Source organism: Cygnus olor, chromosome Z (assembly GCF_009769625.2).
Source record: "Cygnus olor isolate bCygOlo1 chromosome Z, bCygOlo1.pri.v2, whole genome shotgun sequence".
Lineage (NCBI taxonomy): Eukaryota > Metazoa > Chordata > Aves > Anseriformes > Anatidae > Cygnus > Cygnus olor.
This window is the reverse complement of record NC_049198.1, coordinates 18231246-18248988: the sequence shown is the minus strand read 5'-3', so window position 1 is coordinate 18248988 and position 17743 is coordinate 18231246. Positions and strand designations below refer to the sequence as shown.

The 17743-nt window shown below is 47.8% G+C and overlaps 3 protein-coding genes across 3 annotated transcripts in view; all 3 read left to right on the top strand.

Annotated features, from left to right (window-relative positions):
• Positions 1-12312, top strand: part of DHX29 (DExH-box helicase 29) — a 28463-nt gene extending 16151 nt beyond the window's left edge. The window contains exons 18-27 of the mRNA XM_040542274.1: positions 247-335; positions 945-1073; positions 2638-2713; positions 3465-3689; positions 4543-4679; positions 5343-5436; positions 6154-6456; positions 7905-8036; positions 9092-9188; positions 9939-12312. Coding sequence (XP_040398208.1) covers positions 247-335; positions 945-1073; positions 2638-2713; positions 3465-3689; positions 4543-4679; positions 5343-5436; positions 6154-6456; positions 7905-8036; positions 9092-9188; positions 9939-9994 — 1338 coding nt within the window. The 3' untranslated portion in view covers positions 9995-12312. The remainder of the gene's footprint in view (positions 1-246; positions 336-944; positions 1074-2637; positions 2714-3464; positions 3690-4542; positions 4680-5342; positions 5437-6153; positions 6457-7904; positions 8037-9091; positions 9189-9938) is intronic.
• Positions 12313-12811: 499 nt separating this feature from the next.
• On the top strand, positions 12812-14541 carry CCNO (cyclin O). The gene is made up of 3 exons (XM_040541145.1): positions 12812-13372; positions 13542-13727; positions 13821-14541. Exons 1-3 carry the CDS (start codon positions 12812-12814, stop codon positions 14304-14306), a joined length of 1233 nt encoding a protein of 410 aa, XP_040397079.1. The 3' UTR covers positions 14307-14541.
• Positions 14542-16342: 1801 nt separating this feature from the next.
• MCIDAS (multiciliate differentiation and DNA synthesis associated cell cycle protein) lies at positions 16343-17282 on the top strand. The gene is made up of 3 exons (XM_040541144.1): positions 16343-16533; positions 16648-16758; positions 16887-17282. Exons 1-3 carry the CDS (start codon positions 16345-16347, stop codon positions 17280-17282), a joined length of 696 nt encoding a protein of 231 aa, XP_040397078.1. The 5' UTR covers positions 16343-16344.
• The last annotated feature ends 461 nt before the right edge of the window (positions 17283-17743 follow it).

Below are 17743 nucleotides of genomic sequence, written 5' to 3'. Positions count from 1 at the left end.
ACAGGTTGCCTAGAGAGGCTGTGGAGTCTTCTTCTCTGGAGATATCCAAAACCTGCCTGGATGCCATCCTGTGCAATGTGCTCTAGGTGATCCTGCTTGGCAGAGGGGTGGACTAATCATAGAATCATAGAACTGTGGACTAGTTGATCTCTAGAGGTCCCTTCCAACCTCAACCATTTGGTGATTACAAGGACAAAAACTGACATTCCATAATTCTTTTATTTCTGCTGTGTTACTTCATTTCAGATCGTTTTGGCAACGAATATAGCAGAGACGGGTATTACGATACCAGATGTTGTCTTTGTAATTGATACTGGAAGAACAAAAGAAAATAGGTGAGAGTTTGACTTTCATAAATCACATTGTGATTACTGTGCATGCTTGCAGGCTAGTACTACAGGAGTTCTGTAGTATCCTTATTATCCTACAGTTCCAGACGAAAAATGCATTGAACTCATAGAATAGCTTGCAATTTAGGTTCAAGTCTGGGATGAATCTTGGGATTTTCAAATGACGTGAAGAACAATAAGGGGAGTTCTTTATAGATAAGAATTACCTTGATTAAGCACTGGTTTAAAAGTAAAGTAGATCTTTTTTTTATACTATCTTACATTTTAGAAGTTGCTCTTTGTCTATTTTAAATGTATGAAACCCTATAAAATGCTAGAAGGACCAATTCTGAATTGTCAGGGAGGTGGGCTTGATGAGCTAATGTAATAACTCTTTCCTCTTCCAATTTTTACACTTTAATTAATCAGTTGTATCCAAGGTTCTGTGATGTACCATTTTTCCCAGATATGCTTAGTTTTCAAAACTAAACATCATATTCTGGAACTACTACTATTTAAATATAGTATTTGTATATAGGGTTTTAAATTAATAATTAAATATACATACATTTTTATTCTGAAATCTGAATGGGCACTCACCTTATAATTTTTAAGGTATCATGAAAGTAGTCAGATGAGTTCCTTGGAGGAGACTTTTGTCAGTAAAGCTAGTGCTCTGCAACGACAAGGAAGAGCTGGGCGTGTTAGGGATGGATTCTGCTTCCGAATGTACACAAGAGACAGGTACTGTAAACTTGTTTTTTTAAATTAAATACCGTTGTATTAATTCTTTGGAAAACAAATCTCATTGAAATTAATTTTAGTTATGGAAGCTGTAAAGATTCAAGTGTAAAATAAAGGTAATCTGAATGTCTTATTCATAAGTTTTTAAAGTAGTATTAATTTTGGTTTCATGATTTTTTTGAGTTGTGTTCTTTATCTCTAATGTAAATGTTTTCTTAATCTTTTTCAAGATGAGAGAAAAAGTGCCTCATTATGAAATTGTGGAAATAATTTTTTTAACAACATTGAATCTTTTAATCTCATCAGACATCTTTAAGTTTCTGAAATGGTGTCTCTGTGGATAAGAGATGTGAAAAGATTAAGTCAGGATGCAGTGTAGGATTAGTGTCTGGTACTGCAGCAGAATAACCTTTTTCCTGCTTGTCTGGAGCAACAGGACCCTTACCTTACCTTGCCTTGGCCTCCATCTCAGTTGAAAGTATTTTGAAATAATCAGTGAAGTGTGCATTTCAGCAGTATGTAAGACTTTCCATTTCAATTTAAGAGCTATGCATTTTAAGAATCTGTTTTGAAAATTGGTGTCTTACTGCCTTTCCCTCTTTTTCTCTAAAGTTCTGCTTTCCAAGCTACCACATGTGCCTTAATGTAACGGTCAGTTTACCCATGCATTAAAACACACCACCTGAGAGAACATTCTCAAAGAATGAGCATGTGAAACATGAGATTGTAACTTCAATTTGAACGTTAAATTGCATACCTGTGATTGTGGTGATTTTACCCAGCTGGGCAGCTGAACTCCACCACAGCTACTCTCTCACTCCCCCTGCTCAAAGGGAAAAGGGGAGAAAATATGATGGAAAAGGCTCAACGGTTGAGATAAGGACAGAGGGTTCACTCAACAAGTATTGTCATGGGCAAAACACCCTCATAGTAGGGAGATTAATGTATTTTATTGCCTATTACTACCAGAATAGAGTAGTGAGAAACTAAAAGCAAACTAAAAACACCCTCTTCCCCCTCCTCCCCCCAGGCAGCACAGGGGAACAGGGAATGGGGGCTGCGGTCAGTCCCTGAGGCTTCGTCTCAGTGGCTCCCTCACGGTCCCTCTCTGCCCCTGCTCCAGGCGGGGTCCCTCCCACGGGATGCCGTCCTTCCCGAACTGAGCCTGCGGGGGCTGCCCACAGGCAGCAGCTCTTCAAGACCTGCTCCCACATGGAGCACGGGTCCCCCACGGGCGGCAGCTCCCCCCAGACCCCCTGCTCCTGCGTGGGCTCCTCTCCACGGGCTGCAGCTCCGGCCCGGGGCCTGCTCCTGCGGGGGCTCTCCATGGGCCGCAGCCTCCTCCGGGCCACATCCACCTGCTCCAGCGGGGGCTCCTCCACGGGGGGGCTGCAGCGTGGAGATCTGCTCCATGTGGGACCCATGGGCTGCAGGGGGACAGCCTGCTCCACCAGGGGCCTCTCCACAGGCCGCAGGGGAACTGCTGCTGCATGCCTGGAGTACCTCTTCCTGCCTTGCCATGTAAACCCTATACAGTGATTCTGTCTTTTTTATGATGTTACAGGTTTGAAAGTTTCATGGAATATTCAGTTCCAGAAATACTACGTGTGCCATTGGAGGAATTATGCCTTCATATTATGGTATGATTTTGATATGGAATTTCTGACCTTGTTAGCTAAAAAGGGGATTGCAAGGATTGCCTTAATCCGGTGTAGTTAGCGTTTCTTCCACTACAGTGGCAGAAATTCAGTACCTGTGTCATGGAAAATCCAAAGCATGCTGGTGAGTGAGAATGGGAACCTATACTGTTCCAGTTTACCTCTGAATGACAATTCAAACTCAGTTAAATATCCTCCAAACTGTTGTCTGCTTAAAACAGCAATTCAGGGGCCTCTTCCCGCATCCTGAGTGAGTAGGATATGTATGGGAGAACTGTTGTATAAGGATGGTTTTTCACCCTTCTGCATTTCAAGATCTGTATTGTGAGGCGTTTGTAATGTGCTTGTACTTTAAGTGCTGGGTTGTAGCAAACAAACTGTTTAACTTTGGTTGCAAATTAGTGCCCAGGTGTTGAACAACATCTCAGCAGGTTTGTGTCCTGCTCACCTGTGACTACTGGTGACACTTCTCTGATCAGTGTTCATGCTATGCTAAGCCCCCTCTGAACAATGAAGTTATGTTTACCTAACTCGTGTTGGGGGGTGGGCATCTCTATTCCAGTAACCAAGAGGCTGGTGCAGAGGGTGGGGAATGTGTGCGTTTGGTTGCAAAAACAACTTTCCAGTTTCTTTGGTAGCTACTGTAAAAGTTTGTTAAATTAATGTCTTTGTGTTCATCTGATTTTTAGTATAATAGATTTTATACTAAAACATATGTGCATTCACTCTGTAGAAATGCAACCTTGGCTCTCCTGAAGATTTCCTTTCCAAAGCATTAGACCCGCCACAGCCACAAGTAATTGGTAATGCCATGAATCTGTTAAGGAAGATAGGGGCTTGTCAGTTAAATGAGCCCAAACTGACTCCATTGGGCCAGCACCTTGCAGCCCTCCCTGTCAATGTAAAGATTGGAAAAATGCTTATATTTGGTGCTATATTTGGCTGCTTGGATCCTGTGGTAAGTAAACAAATACTGACATCTTTATCTGAATATTTTCTAAAAAGTAGTTGTATAGAAACATCTAACTATTAAAATTAATCTGATTTCTTGCAAGATGGTATTTTGAAAAGATGATGTAAGAAGTTAAAAATGTGTATTTTAAGGTGAAGACTCCAGGATATCATGGAGGACGGAATAATGTAACTGTTTGTAAACTCCCAGCTAGTACTGACAAGAGGGTAGTCATACTTGGACTGCAGTTTTCTCTGTTACGATCCCAGGGAATATGAAACTTGTAGAAAAAGCCCTCTTGCATTTTGGTGAGACCAATCTGGATTACCTTGCAGCTGATGCAGACTAAGAACATGCCGATGGAAAGTTATTGCAAATTAATTGACTTGGTAACTTATTACATGAGGGCTGTGGAATAGCTTATGTTTTCAGCTGATACTAAATTAATGCAAGTTAAGAGGATGCATGGATATGTTAGCTGCTAAAATTGAAAATCAAAATTGTTGCATTTACCAGTTTCTCCTGGTAATGTGGTATCACTCAAAGCAGCAGTTGTTTAATCTGTTGATATTCGCTGTATCATATTGGGTATTCCTCTGTCACGTAACAAACTATTTCAGGTGAGTTTTGAAATTTGATACTTACTTAGGTTTTCATCAGTGTAGATAAGACAGCATGTAAGCAATGTCTTTAACGTAAGAAAGATCTGAATCAATCAAATTGTTAAATACTATTACAATAGTATTGTTTTACAAAAACAATATTTGTTTTACAAAACAAAACGCAAAGTTATTTGTGTAGTAAACCTGTAATCTTACAATAAAATACTCTGAACTGATGTATGCTTTATTAATTGCAGGCAACTTTGGCTGCAGTTATGACAGAAAAATCACCATTTACCACACCGATAGGTCGAAAAGATGAAGCAGATCTTGCAAAATCATCTCTAGCAATGGCAGTTTCAGACCATATAACAATCTACAAAGCTTATCTAGGGTAAATGATGTTTTGTTGTCCTTCTAGCTAAAAGCTAACAACACAAGTAATACAGTTCTTGAAAGAATCCTTATGAAATACCTTTCCTTGAATTGCTTGCCCTGGAAGCTTTTCTCCTCAGAATGACAATAGATTATCAGATACTGTAGCACAAAAAGATACCTTCTTTGGTACCTTATCCTTTAAAATATGCTTGCACATGTACCAAAGATGCACTGCTTCTTTTTATGCTAGTATGTTTTTTATTGTTGTTGCTTTTGTTTTTTTGCTGTCTGTTTTGTGTTCTGAATATTTTGTATTTTGGAAAGTAAAAATGTATGTATTAGCAAATATGATACACACATTTCTTCCTCATTTGTAAAACAGCACACAGTCTTAAAAACACATCTGACTTCCATCTCAATTGTCAAGATATAGGTGTAATTTTGAGAGAAAATTACCTTTTATTTTCGTATGAATCTGTAAAATTTGTTACAGATGTATTCTCCTGAGTGGTATCAGACCAGCAACATTCATCTTTCTTAACACCATTTATTTCTGGTTTTGAGTGGAGAATGCTGACCAAAACCACTGTATTGCCTTTTGACTTACTACCACTTTTGTGCTGTTGTATTCTATATGTGATTATTTTTGCTGCAGTAAGATGGGATTTTTTTTCCTTAGGTGGAAGAAGGCTCGACAAGAAGGGGGGTATCGTGCTGAAATGACTTATTGCAGAAGAAATTTCCTTAATAGGACTTCACTGTTAACTCTGGAGGTAAACCAAATAATTATGCTCTGTGCTCAAAAAATAACTGTTAAAATTTTCCTGTGAAAACATCCTGCCCTTTTTAAGTGATGACCTATCACAGTACCTATTTAGATGAGACCAAAACAAGTGGACTTACTAGGAACTGGTGAAACATGTACCATCAATTCAGGTAGCTGTGTCTGCACTGGCACTCTTGGATATGCATACTTGCTGGTATATGTCTTTGCAGTTACTTGCATTGGAGAAGCCACTTCTTACTTCCACCAGAGAATCAAAATTTATGAATTAAAATACTTAGACTGTCATTATTATATATGTAAGAACAGGTCTGTTTCATAGTTAGAGAGATGAGCCACAATCTTACAGAAAGGACCTTTTATTTTTACTAAGAAAATATTCTCTTCTAGTTAAGTTTGAATGCCTGAGATGTCCGAAGCAGAAGTGAATACTTGATGTAAATGTGTGTTTTCTTTTTAGTTAAAATACAGCTGGGAGATTTGGTGTTTACTGTATATCCAGTACTGTATATCTAATCCTATATTCCAGATAATGCTTTCCTCATAAAAAAACAGCCAGTATTCCAAGTTGGCCACAGAAAACACAAGTGCTTTTTCTAAGAAATAGGTTTTCCACTGGAAAGCACAACTAATTGAGATGGGGTGGGACTGATGGACTGGAGCATGTAACCTTTTTAAACTCTGTGTTTTACTTATCTGATTTCAGGATGTGAAGCAAGAACTCATAAGGGTGGTCAGAGCAGCAGGATTTGCAGCACCTACAACTCAGCATCAGTGGGATGGAAATGGAGCCACACAATCCCTTTCTCTCCATGAAATAGCTCTTCTTAAAGCTGTGTTGACTGCAGGGCTGTATGACAATGTAGGAAAAATAATATATACAAAATCTGTGGATATCACAGAGAAGCTGGCATGCATGGTAGAAACTGCTCAGGGTAAAGCACAAGTGCATCCCTCCTCTGTAAATCGAGACTTACAGATATATGGATGGCTTCTTTACCAGGAGAAGGTAAGGTTTTGACTCTGTCAAAGGGATAACTAGGGGAAAATAGTGATTGTAGCTGATATTTTGTGTAAAGGTGGCATAATGCCTCTAAGGAGAAATAAGATACACCAGTGTAAAATATGCTTGAATATCTGATTCATCTTAAGAGTCCTTAGTGTCTAAGGTTCCTAATGTCCGTAAAGATGAATCAGCTGGGTACTGAACTAAAATGTGAAGGTTGAACATCTTGAACAAGTCTGTTTGTAATGAAACTCACAGCTATAAATGAAAGAACCTTTCTGTGTGTCATTTAACAGTATCATTGACAATTTTTGACACTGTACCATTAACTTAAATAGGAACGCTTTAATGCAGTCGTATACTTGTGTTGCACTTCACAGTGTGCTTTTCACTGTTCTAAGCAGACTCAAAGGTCTTGAAGCTTGTTACACGTCTCACTCATCCTCAGTAACAACATAAAATGAAATAGCTAATTCTGTAATTTGACTGCTGAACTTCCTAACTGAATTGCAGTTGTTTTTTTTTTTTTTTTCCCCTGTCGCTTTCTTCCACATTCCAACTCAAAATTTTGTCATCTCTTTGCTGAAGTGAGTTAGTTAGATAAACTTCTGGTACAGCAAAACCTTGATAGCAGTTGCCTAATGGCCAGCTTCACTGTAGAGGAGAGGGAAATTGCTTTGGACTTCTTGATACATATGAAGCAATCATATTTTTTTGATAAGCTGAAAGTATTTCATGCCTCCAAGAACCTTGTAGTTTAAGGCAAGGCAGCAGCTAAGGCGAATCAGTTATTCCATGAACAGGGGAATGAACAAAGCCTGCTCTTCTGTGTGAAGTTGCACCTTGTTTGTTTGTTTGTCCTACTAGAGCTCCTCACCCATCCTATTCCATGTTGGTTGTGAGAGGCTCCAAAGCCGGAAATAACACACATTGAGTCTAGCCCCATTGTTTACTTTCTGTATGTGTCAACCCATGTACTCTCATTTATGCATGTATGCATGTGTATATGTGGATATAGATAGAATGGCAAGTCAGCTGCTGCTGAGAAGAATGTCTGATGGAGGAGTTTTACCTGCTTTTTACTTCATTTGGTTTATTAAATAGAAAGAAAATGTTATCCCAGTGCTTCTGGTCTTAACCAGAAGAGAGAGATGAAACTTAAATTTAAGCAAGAATATGTGTCTTTAGCTAATTTCCTGATAATATATAAGCCTGTCACTTAGGAGTGTTTAAATGTGATGTCTTCTGGGGTATAGGGCAGACAAATTGCCACCAGCTGTTCTGTGTACAATAATTTGGTTTGACCTGGTTGTTAAAGGGGAAAAAACCACCACCACCAACAACAAACCACAAAAACACAATTCCTGCTTTTAAAAGCAGCACTGAAATTTGATGTTGTAGATTTTAGGGATTTTTGTTTGTTTTTAATGCTCGTGTTTGTTTATACACAGGTGAGGTATGCTAAGGTATACTTGAGAGAGACTACTTTAATATCACCCTTTCCCATTTTGCTTTTTGGTGGGGATATAGAAGTGCAGCATCGGGAGCGTCTCCTGATGGTTGACGGCTGGATCCATTTTCAGGTGCGTTGGAGTGGTAAATGCCTTTTATGGACTTTTGTGTTACACAGTTAATATACTGTCTTGCTTTAGAACACTGTTCATGTGGGATGAAGAGAGGGAAGGAAAGAGTTTAAGGGAATGAAGGGAATTTTATATACATGTAATAAAATCTTTGCAAGTCACTCTAGAAAGAATAGTCTAGTAATGTGTAGCTTGTGACACATCAGTTCCCTCTTTTCAGGAGGAAAGTCAGTGTTCTTTCAGAGAAGGTATTTGAAAGGGGTTGTAAGCTAAACCTTGCTTTCATGGAGCTGGTACTGAAAGCAGATGAGTGTGCTATTATATATTGCCCTTCTCTGCAGTCTTACAAGTATATAGGTACCTGTTTATCTTTAAAATATTACCTACTTTGCTTTTATTAGGTCAGAGAAAACTATTTGTTAACAAGGAAGTCCAAATGGAAAATACCTGCTTGCTTGGGTTTGGGATGGTTATTTTTTTCCCCAAATATTCCATTTAGGAATGGAAAATCTAAACATATTTTCTTAAGATATTTTTGCAGACAAACTTTAATGGGTCATATGCCAAAATCCTCTTTGTGTTCTGTTAAATGGCAAACATGGGCTTATGCCAACCTGCCAGCTACTGGACTACAACCATCTGTGCTTCTGTGGGCCCTATGCTACACTCAAAGAAAACTGTAAGCTACAGTTTTAGCTTAACCTGGGAAAAAGCAATTGGAAAAATGAGGTTATGGAGATCAGTTAACTAATTAATTCATCATATGTTGGCGTGATATATAGGGGAGCATATTCTGGGTTATCCTTCTCAGCTGCTGTTCTTTTAGGCTGTGATGCTACAAACAACACACATCTTGCATAAAGGTTAGAGGATTCAAAGGCAGCCTCATTATTTTATCAGTATGTTATCTGTATACTTAAACATATGCATATACCTAGTGTTTGTAGAAATATAGTTTTAAACCTCAATTTATATGTGGGGTGATGTTTTAATCCATGTTTTTGTGTAAAACGTCTTCAAGAGCAGTGAAAATGCTTCTTCTCTGTTCTTCACAGGCTCCTGTAAAGATTGCAGTAATTTTCAAACAACTGAGAGTTCTCATTGAGTCTGTTTTAAAGAAGAAGCTTGAAAATCCTAAAATGTCACTTGAAGGTAACTTTATTACTGCATTGCTAATGTAGTATTTGCTACACGAACGTTGTGGTTGATTAGAGAAAGTATTAGTATGCTGCATCTGCACTCAGCGGGATTAGTGTAACTTGAATGTAATTCCATTATCTTGAGAGAAATAAATTGGAAAGGTCATTACTGATATTATGCAGCTCATCCCAGATGTATGATGTGCACAATTTCAGTTTTAAACATAACCCTGATAACAACATTCAAGATAGTGGTAGTAAATGGTGAGGTAACTTCCCAGAACAGAAATAACATGGTATAATGGCGAACCTCAGGTACGGATGAATTAAAGTGTTATGCGAGTTGTCTCACAATTTAGAATAACGCTGGGGAGCTGCATGTTGGCCCCCTGCAGTAAAGGATGGAGGAGCACAGTTAAAGCTTTGAACACTAGATGCTCACAACACTGAACAGAAGGCAGTGAGTTCCAACAGACTAATGTGTCTGCAGGTTACACTATCATTTTCTCCATTTCTTCTGTGAAACACTGGAATTGCCCAAACCAGCTCATGGAATATCTTTATAGACTTTCTAATCACATGCTTTGGACATAATTTGCTCTTTTGCTCCACAAATGGGAATTACTTGTCTTACTTTGGAGTCCGCCATAATTTGCTGATAGCTAGATTGATTCATCTTCTGATTTTTCTTGGATTTGTGGGGGAATCTGTTTTTAAGCTCACTCTTCTTGGCTTACTGTTGTGTTTGTGTTCTCTTTCCTAGATGATAAGGTCTTACACATCATCAAAGAACTGATAAAAACAGAGAATGGTAACTGAAACTGGACATCAGTAACAAACCATAGGTGTGGTAATGGCAGGAGAAACACACACTCCAACACTAACTGAAAGTATTTGAATGCTTAGTTGGGTTGATACCAGCCATGACAAAGGAAGACTGCATGATTTCTAGATATGATTTACCTTCCTATATAATTTTTAAAGATGAATGTGGAATATGTTTAGCCTTTACATCAGTGCCGTTTGTCTGAATGTAAGAATGATGGAGGTAGTTTATTTTCAATATAAAAATGGCTGTGGCCAAATCTGGTTTTCTTTGTTTCTGCTTAATGTACTAATCATACCATTAATGGTGGTGCAGACTGTTCTAATAATTCAAGATTGGGTCCTGAATCTCAGTGGGGTAGAGCTCTGTAAGATACATGCAAACAGAAGACAAACATTTATCATGTTGGTTTCTGAAGTGTGCTTTTGTTGAGCTATGAATTTGCAGTATTAAAGCAATACATCTTACAGATATCTTCATTTTTCTGTATGGTTTACATTAAGAAAATGCTGTAATAAGAAGACAGAACAGACTACCCTGACCAGGTGCAGGGCTCAGCCAAACATGAGTACTGACCAGCAGCCTGCCTTCCCCCTTCTGTGTCTTCTCATGCTTTCTTATCCTCGTTCACCCTAATCTTGTTTTTTCCTGCCTTAGACCCTTCCCCCAGGGGTACTGCAATAAGATTTGCTCTCCCACGAGCCTCCTCATGCATCCTTCCATAAGCTTTGCTTAGTCTCACAAGCCCCCTCAAATATCTCATAATATTCACGATGATTGTGTTTACCCCTTACTCGTTAATAAAGTTCAGGTTGACTCTCTTCACAGTTATATTGGGGCAGTTCCTTAAATGGCTGAAAAATCAGTAGCTGAAGACTCCAGGTGTTCATTATTGTCTGTATCACTTGCTCCTTATTGTTTGTGCATCTGTGTGTTTAACTCACCACTACCTTTGTTATTTCTTTTATAACGAGTAGCTCATAACCAGGTAACTTAATGAAAAGTGTAAGGTCCTCTTACACTGTTTACAACAATGAATTGAAAATTTCAGATCACAAACAGCTTTCAGTATGGGGAAATTTTTTCTTACTTTTTGCCATGCAACAATTGCAGTCGAGCGGAAACTCCATGTGTACAGACAGGTGCATAGTGCAGAAGATTTTTTCATCTGGAAAGAACAGACTTTGTGCAGCAGAGGTTAGTAGTGTACAAAAAGGACAATGAGGGGAATGCATGATCTTGAAAGAGACCAAGCAAAACATAGGGCGATACCCAGTTAAATGGTTAATAGCAGAACCGGTACTGCTGCGCTAAAAGAAAAGCATAAGATGAAAGTAAAACTAGCCTGTGAATGCTAGCCTACGCTCAACACTGCAAGGAGGGAAGTTCTTCTAATAGTTTCCTAGGGCCTCTGAGGAAAAACTAGTAATCACATCTGCTATCGTTTTATGAATTGTGATAAACTAGTCATAGTCCATCTTGCCTAGAAAAGAGGGGGAGTGCTTTTTTTTTAATTGCAAAGTATCCAGCACTTAGAGAAGGAAGCACTTAAACAGGTAAGTTTGATCTTAAAACCTCAATTTTATACACCATTCCTAGACATGTTTTTCTTTTGTAGTAGAGGTGTAGATATTAAAAATAAAAAATAAATTAAAAAAATAAATAAATTGCGTTCCTGGAAGATGAAAATTAAATCTACATCCCAGCTAGCCAAATTTAAAGTGAATGATTTCCTAGTTTTTGTTCTAGTTGAGGTATTTTTTTCTATCCTTAGAAATATGAATTGGAGATGTTTCAGTAGTTGGAGAACTGTTGGGCTCCTGTTTCTTTTGGGTTTGAATTTCACACATCAGTCGGTGTCTTAAAATGGCTAAATCCTAGTGATGAGAGCGTTGATTTTCCTTGAGGTTTTTCTTCCTTACTTAACCATGGTGAATGTATTTTTTTTATTCCATTTATGTATGTTAATGTTGAAGTTCAGCGGTATTCTTTGTGTTTCTCTAGCATGCCCTGCTATGTAATCTTTAAAGAAGTATCTTTTTTTTCCATTTTTTGTTAAGGGTTTTATTGTAGTAACTAGGGCATTGGTTACTGTCCTAAGTGGCCAACAGTTTTCTGCAAAACTGATGAAACAGGTCAAACTGTGGTGTATAGATAAGCACAGTTATCATAAAATTTAAGTGGGGATAGAAAAAGACCACAGTGGCTTTCCGTTTCTGCAGTGTATGCGAGCAGCTTTTGTGCCTGTGTTCTCCTGGATGGATGAACTTTCTCCTCTGTTCCCTTTATTTAATAAATACTTCTTTTAATACACTTGTGTCACTCTTCTTGAAGCGCATCAGACACAGAGCTGGTATCCGCGGGTGTTGCTCGCTACAGTGCTCCGGGGCATGTGCTTTGTTTTAGGGGCACAAAGTCCTCGTGGTCTGGGTATGTCCTCTGAGTGTTTCCTGCTCCTGTCCCTTAAGCTGCATCACTCCCATCTCCTCTTCACTTGTGCCCTTGGGTTTGTGGGCTGCTTGAACCCCTCTCTACCATTTCCCAGTGACTTCTTTGCTCTCCTTTGACCCAGGAGAATTTCCTTCTATGTATCATTTGTAATCACTGAATCGTGTGACCCTGTCTGATAAAATTGCCGTGTCTGGCCTCAGCTCTGCTGTGTAAACCAGCGGTCAGACTATAGGAACGCTTTGATTTCCCTCCCTTCGCCTGTCTAAAACAGCTCTCTGACATAAGTAGGCCCAGAATTGAGACCTGAGCTTCCCAGCAGAACTGCAGCACTCTTAATATCGCCCTTGTCATCTTGTGCTATGCTTCCTGGTCTCGTCCTCATTAATTTGCTTCCAGCGCAGCATAATCTAAAGCAGCCGAAGCTCTCAGTGAGAACGTCCCTTTTGGTAGGGGCCAAGTGGAAAGCACAAAGTGCAAAAGGGCTTGGGCTGGCTTCAGGCTCTGCCGGGGCTGCCTCCGCAGAGCTGCTGCCCCGCTCCTCCTGGCCCTGCTCCTTCTCGCGTCCCCGCGGCGCGATCGCGGCGCTGCTGCCGTTGTGTTTTGGAGACCCGCTGGCGCCGCCCCCGCCGCCCCCCCGGCTCAAATATCGGCCCGGCGGCGGCAGCGCGGCCACCCCCATGGTGGAAGCGTCGAGCGGGGGCCGCGGGGGGACCCCGCAGCTCGGGCACGGCTCCGGGCACGGCTCCTGCCCGCCGCGTCCCGACCGGAGGCGGCGGCGGCGGCGGGCGGAGGCGGAGGCGGCCGGGGAGAGCCGGCTGGAGCTGCAGGCTTTCCGCGACTACGGGGAGAGCTGGTACCGCTCCCGAAAGGGGCTGGAGAGCCGCTTCCAGCCCCGGGAGCCGCTCGCCCGGCAGCCGCAGGTGGGGGCTGGTGGGGTGGGTGGGGGTCCCGTCCATCCCATCCATCCCGTCCCGTCCTGTCCTGTCCCCTCCCGTCCCGTCCATCCCCATCCATCCCCCCCCCGTTCATCCCGTCCCCTCCCGTCCCGTCCTCACCCCCGTCCCCTCTTGTCGCCCCCCGTCGCGGCAGGTGACGGCGGAGGCCCGCTGCAGGCTGGTCAGCTGGCTCATCCCCGTGCACCGGCACCTGGGGGTCTCCTTCGAGGCGCTCTGCCTGGCCGTCAACACCCTCGACCGCTTCCTCGCCACCACCCCGGTGGCCGCCGACTGCTTCCAGCTCCTGGGGGTGACGGCGCTGCTCATCGCCTGCAAGCAGGTACGGCGCAGCCCCAGACTTTTTTTTTTTTTTGGGGGGGGGGTCCCGGTCGCCCCTTCGCCCCCCGGCAGCCCTTCTCCCGTTCCCCCGCAGGTGGAGGTGCACCCCCCCAGCGTCAAGCAGCTCCTCGCCCTCTGCTGCGACGCCTTCAGCCGCCAGCAGCTCCGCAACCTGGAGCGCATCGTCCTGCACAAGCTGGGCTTCAGCCTGGCGGCGCCCACCGTCAGCTTCTTCCTGGAGCACTTCACCCGGGTGCGGATGGAGGAGCCGGGGGCCGACGCCGGGGAGGCTTCCGACGCCGGGATCCTGGCCAGGGGCGTCGCGGAGCTGAGCCTGGCCGACTACGCCTTCACCAAGTACGCCCCGTCGCTGCTGGCCGCCGGCAGCCTGGGGCTGGCCGACCGCCTGCTGCGGCACCGCCGCCCGCTGGACCTGCGGGTCAGCGGCTACCGGGAGGGGCTGCTGCGGGGCTGCATGGCCGAGCTGCAGCTCCTCGTGTCCCTCAACGGGGAGTCCCTGCCCATGGTGCTGCCGCCCGACGTGGCGCAGAAGTGCTCCTGGCTGCGGGGAGGCAGCTGAGGGGGTCCCCCCTCCACGCGTGCCCCCCAAAAAAGTTGGTTCGGGCTCCGGCGGTGTCACACGGGCACCGTTTGCTCGCCGTGGTCCCCCCGCGCATCGGCGGCACGGGTCGCCCCGCGCGTCAATGGCATGCCCAAAATCACGCACCGAGTTTTTCGTTTGGTCCGCGGAGGTGGCGGCGCCGGGACGGGTGGGAGAGCCACAGGGAGGCGAAATAAACTCCTTTCCCACTTATCACCTGCGGCTCTTTGTCTGCTCGCGGGGAGCGTGCGCTTCTGGGGGAGGAAATGCATGGGCGCAGGGCGAGATCACGCCAGCAGTTAATTCCCAGCAGTTAATTAACAGGTAAGCCCGCTGGCATCGCTCTCCATTTCATACTGTGCGCGCTGACTTGGTAATGGTTCTGGGAGAAAAAAAAAAAAAAAAGAAAAAAAGGGAAAAAAAGATGCGCTCATCACAATGAAAGAAAAGAGAACACTACACAATAAGACAAGTAACAAAAGCTGTTGCTTGTTCCAGTCGGTCTCTATTCGTACTTAACCAAGCAGGCGCTGTAACGTGGGGCGGGGCGTGTTATCAAGCGAAGAGACGTAGAGCCCCCAAACAGCCCATTTTCTTTATTTTATCGCCTATCCCGCACAAAAGGACCGCGGGATGCCTTCCCACCAAGCCAGCGCCAGGCGCCGCGCTCCGTTCGCCGTTTTCCTGCCCCTCCTCCGCCGCTTAAGGCGGGCGGCCCCCAGCCCCCAGCCCTGCCGTCCAACAAAAGCGCCCCGCAGCCCCCCGATGCCCGTTCGCGGGGGGGGTCCGGGGGGGCGATGGTGTCGGTGCCGGGCGGCTCCGCGGGCGCGGGAGCGGCGGCGGGACGGGACGGGACGGGGGGGACGGGACGGGGGGGCTGCGGGGCCCCGGGACGTTTCCGCGCCCGGCCGGAGGGAAGGCGGGCGGCCCGGCGGGCATCCCGCGGCGCGTCCCCGTCCCCCCGCGCCCCCGCGTCCCGCCCGCACCCTCGGGGCGGCGCCGAGCGGAGCGCGGAGCCCGGGCCGGCCGCCGGAGCCGCCGGCTGCGCGGCTGCGATGGAGCCGGGAGGTCGCCGGGCTTTCGGCAGCATCTGCCCCAACCGGGTGCAGGGCCCGGCCGCCCGCCTGGCCAAGAAGCCGGCGCGGCCCCCCGCGGCGGCGCTCAGCCCCCGCGGCCCCGCGCCCCGGCCGCGCCGAGGCCCCGCCGCCACCGCCCCGACGGCCCCCGACGGCCCGGCCCCCGGTGAGTCCGCCCGCAGCGTCCCGGCCCCGCTGCCCCCGGCCCCCGGCCCGGCCTCACCGCCGTCTCTCGCTGTCCCCAGCGCTCAGCACCCGCGACTGGCAGGAGCTGGCAGCCCGAGCCCCCGTCCTCCCCGTCGGTCCGGCCGGCCCCGCCGCCCCGCTGCAGGTAACCCCCGGACGGGGGCAGCGGGACGGGGCCGGGGGAGAGGGGGACGGAGGCCGGGGATCGTGGGACGGCGCCGCAGGACCCCCGGGGCCGGGGCCGCGGGGAGGGGGCAGCCGTCGGTGCGGGAGCGCTGCGGGGCCGGCCCCGGCCCTGCTCACGTCGCTTTCGCACCCCGTCCCCCAGGGCCTGCTGCTGAGGGATGAGCCCGAGTTTGACTTCCAGGAGCTCAGAGATGCCGTCGACGATTTCATATCCGGCAAGTGGCTGTTTTTAACTCATCTGAGGTGCGCGCATCTGGGCTCATCCCCTGCCCGGGCGCCGCGCTCGGTCTCCTCCTGCTTTTGGTGTATCTGTTTTTTGGGTGCCCATCCCCTGCATGCTCATCCAGCCCTGTCTGGGGTGGGGGTCACACCTGGGCTGTCGTCGCGGGGGTGGCAGCGAAATCCCAGCGGGTTCAGGGTCCGCGGTGGCGCAAACGCGCGCTGGGGACACAGCGACGGGGGGAGATGCGCGGGACGGGGAGGGCGCAGGGGGGTCGGGGCGAAGAGGACCGGGACGACCTCCCCCGCGCTAACACCCTCGGGTTTTCCCCCTGGAAGCATCCGCCCTGATGCCGCCGCCGCTGGACTGCCCCGACTTCGACCTGTCCCTGGGCGAGGAGGCGACGTCCCCGCAGCCGGGGAGCGGGGCGGCGGCGCGGGGCCCCCCGACGTGCCCGGAGCCCCCCGAGCCGTGCTGGCGGGACGCGGCGGAGCGGCACCAGCGGGCGCTGGGGGAGGCTCTGGAGGAGAACAGCCAGGTAGGGACGCGGGGGCTTCTCTCCGGGCCCCGCGCCCCTTTCCCTGCCCGCCGCCCCCCCGACGGGGAGGCTGCACGGTGCCCCGAGCGGGGGGTCCCCATCTTGTGCTCGCAGCTGCAGGAGACCCTGGCGCAGAGGCAGGAGGAGCTGGCGACGCTGCGGGAGAGCAACGTGCAGCTGAAGGAGCTGGCGAGCCAGGCCCGGCAGCTGGCCGCTGTCCTCGACGTGAGTGCTGCCGCCGCGGGGCGGGGGGGACGGGGTCGGGGCCGTGGGGGGTGCGTCGGGGCCAAGCAGGGGGGTGGCAGTGGGGGGCAGCCCCCTGAAGCCGCGCCGTCTCTCTTTCTCCCCGGCAGAAGCTGATGCTCCCGCAGTGCCCCGACGGGGCGGCCCTTCCTCCTCCTCCTCCTCCTCCTCTTCTTCCTCCTCCTCCTCCTCCCGCCGCCGGCAGCGAGGGGGCGGCGGGGGTGGGCCCGATGCTGCGCTCGGTGTCGGAGCAGTGCCGCGCCGCGCTGCGCAGCCTGGCGGGCAGCCCCCCGGCCAAGCGGCCCCGCCTGCACGGCGCCTTCCGCGGGCTGCGCACCGGCCGCGCCGCTCCGCGCCCCGGCGGCGGGGGGCTGCCGGGGGGGGGCAGCCTGCGGGCGGCCCTCGGGGAGGAGGGCGGCATCCGCACGCTGGCCTTCCCGCAGGGAAACGCCTTCACCCTGCGCACCGCCGCCGGAGGGTACCGCTTCCGATGGGTGCCGCGGTGAGCCGGTATTTTCCTCCCGGGATGGCGCACGAACGCTTTTTTTTTTTTTTTAAATAATATTATTTTTATTATTATTTTTATTTCGTATCACCGGTGCTGGAGGCATTGCGAGGGGTCTTCTCCCGGCTGGGGGAGTGGAGGGGAAGGCTCTGCACATCCTCGGGCGTTTGCACCGAGCGTTGGGTGTCAGGGAGGACAGAGATTTGGCGGCTGGGGACCCGCCACCGGCGGCTTGCTAACGAGCACGGTGGATGCAGAGGTACCTTCACACGAAGACCTGCCCGGCTTGCTCACCGAGCTGCAGCTGGGAAAGAAAACTCTCAGCGGAAACTTGAACTGCAAGGCGAAATGGGGATCCTGGGCGGCCTGTGTCGGAACGAGCACAGCCTCTCAGTCGTGGTGGCTAAACCCACAGTGTTTACAAGCTGCGCGTGTGTCATTCATGTGTGCTGCCGTCGATGT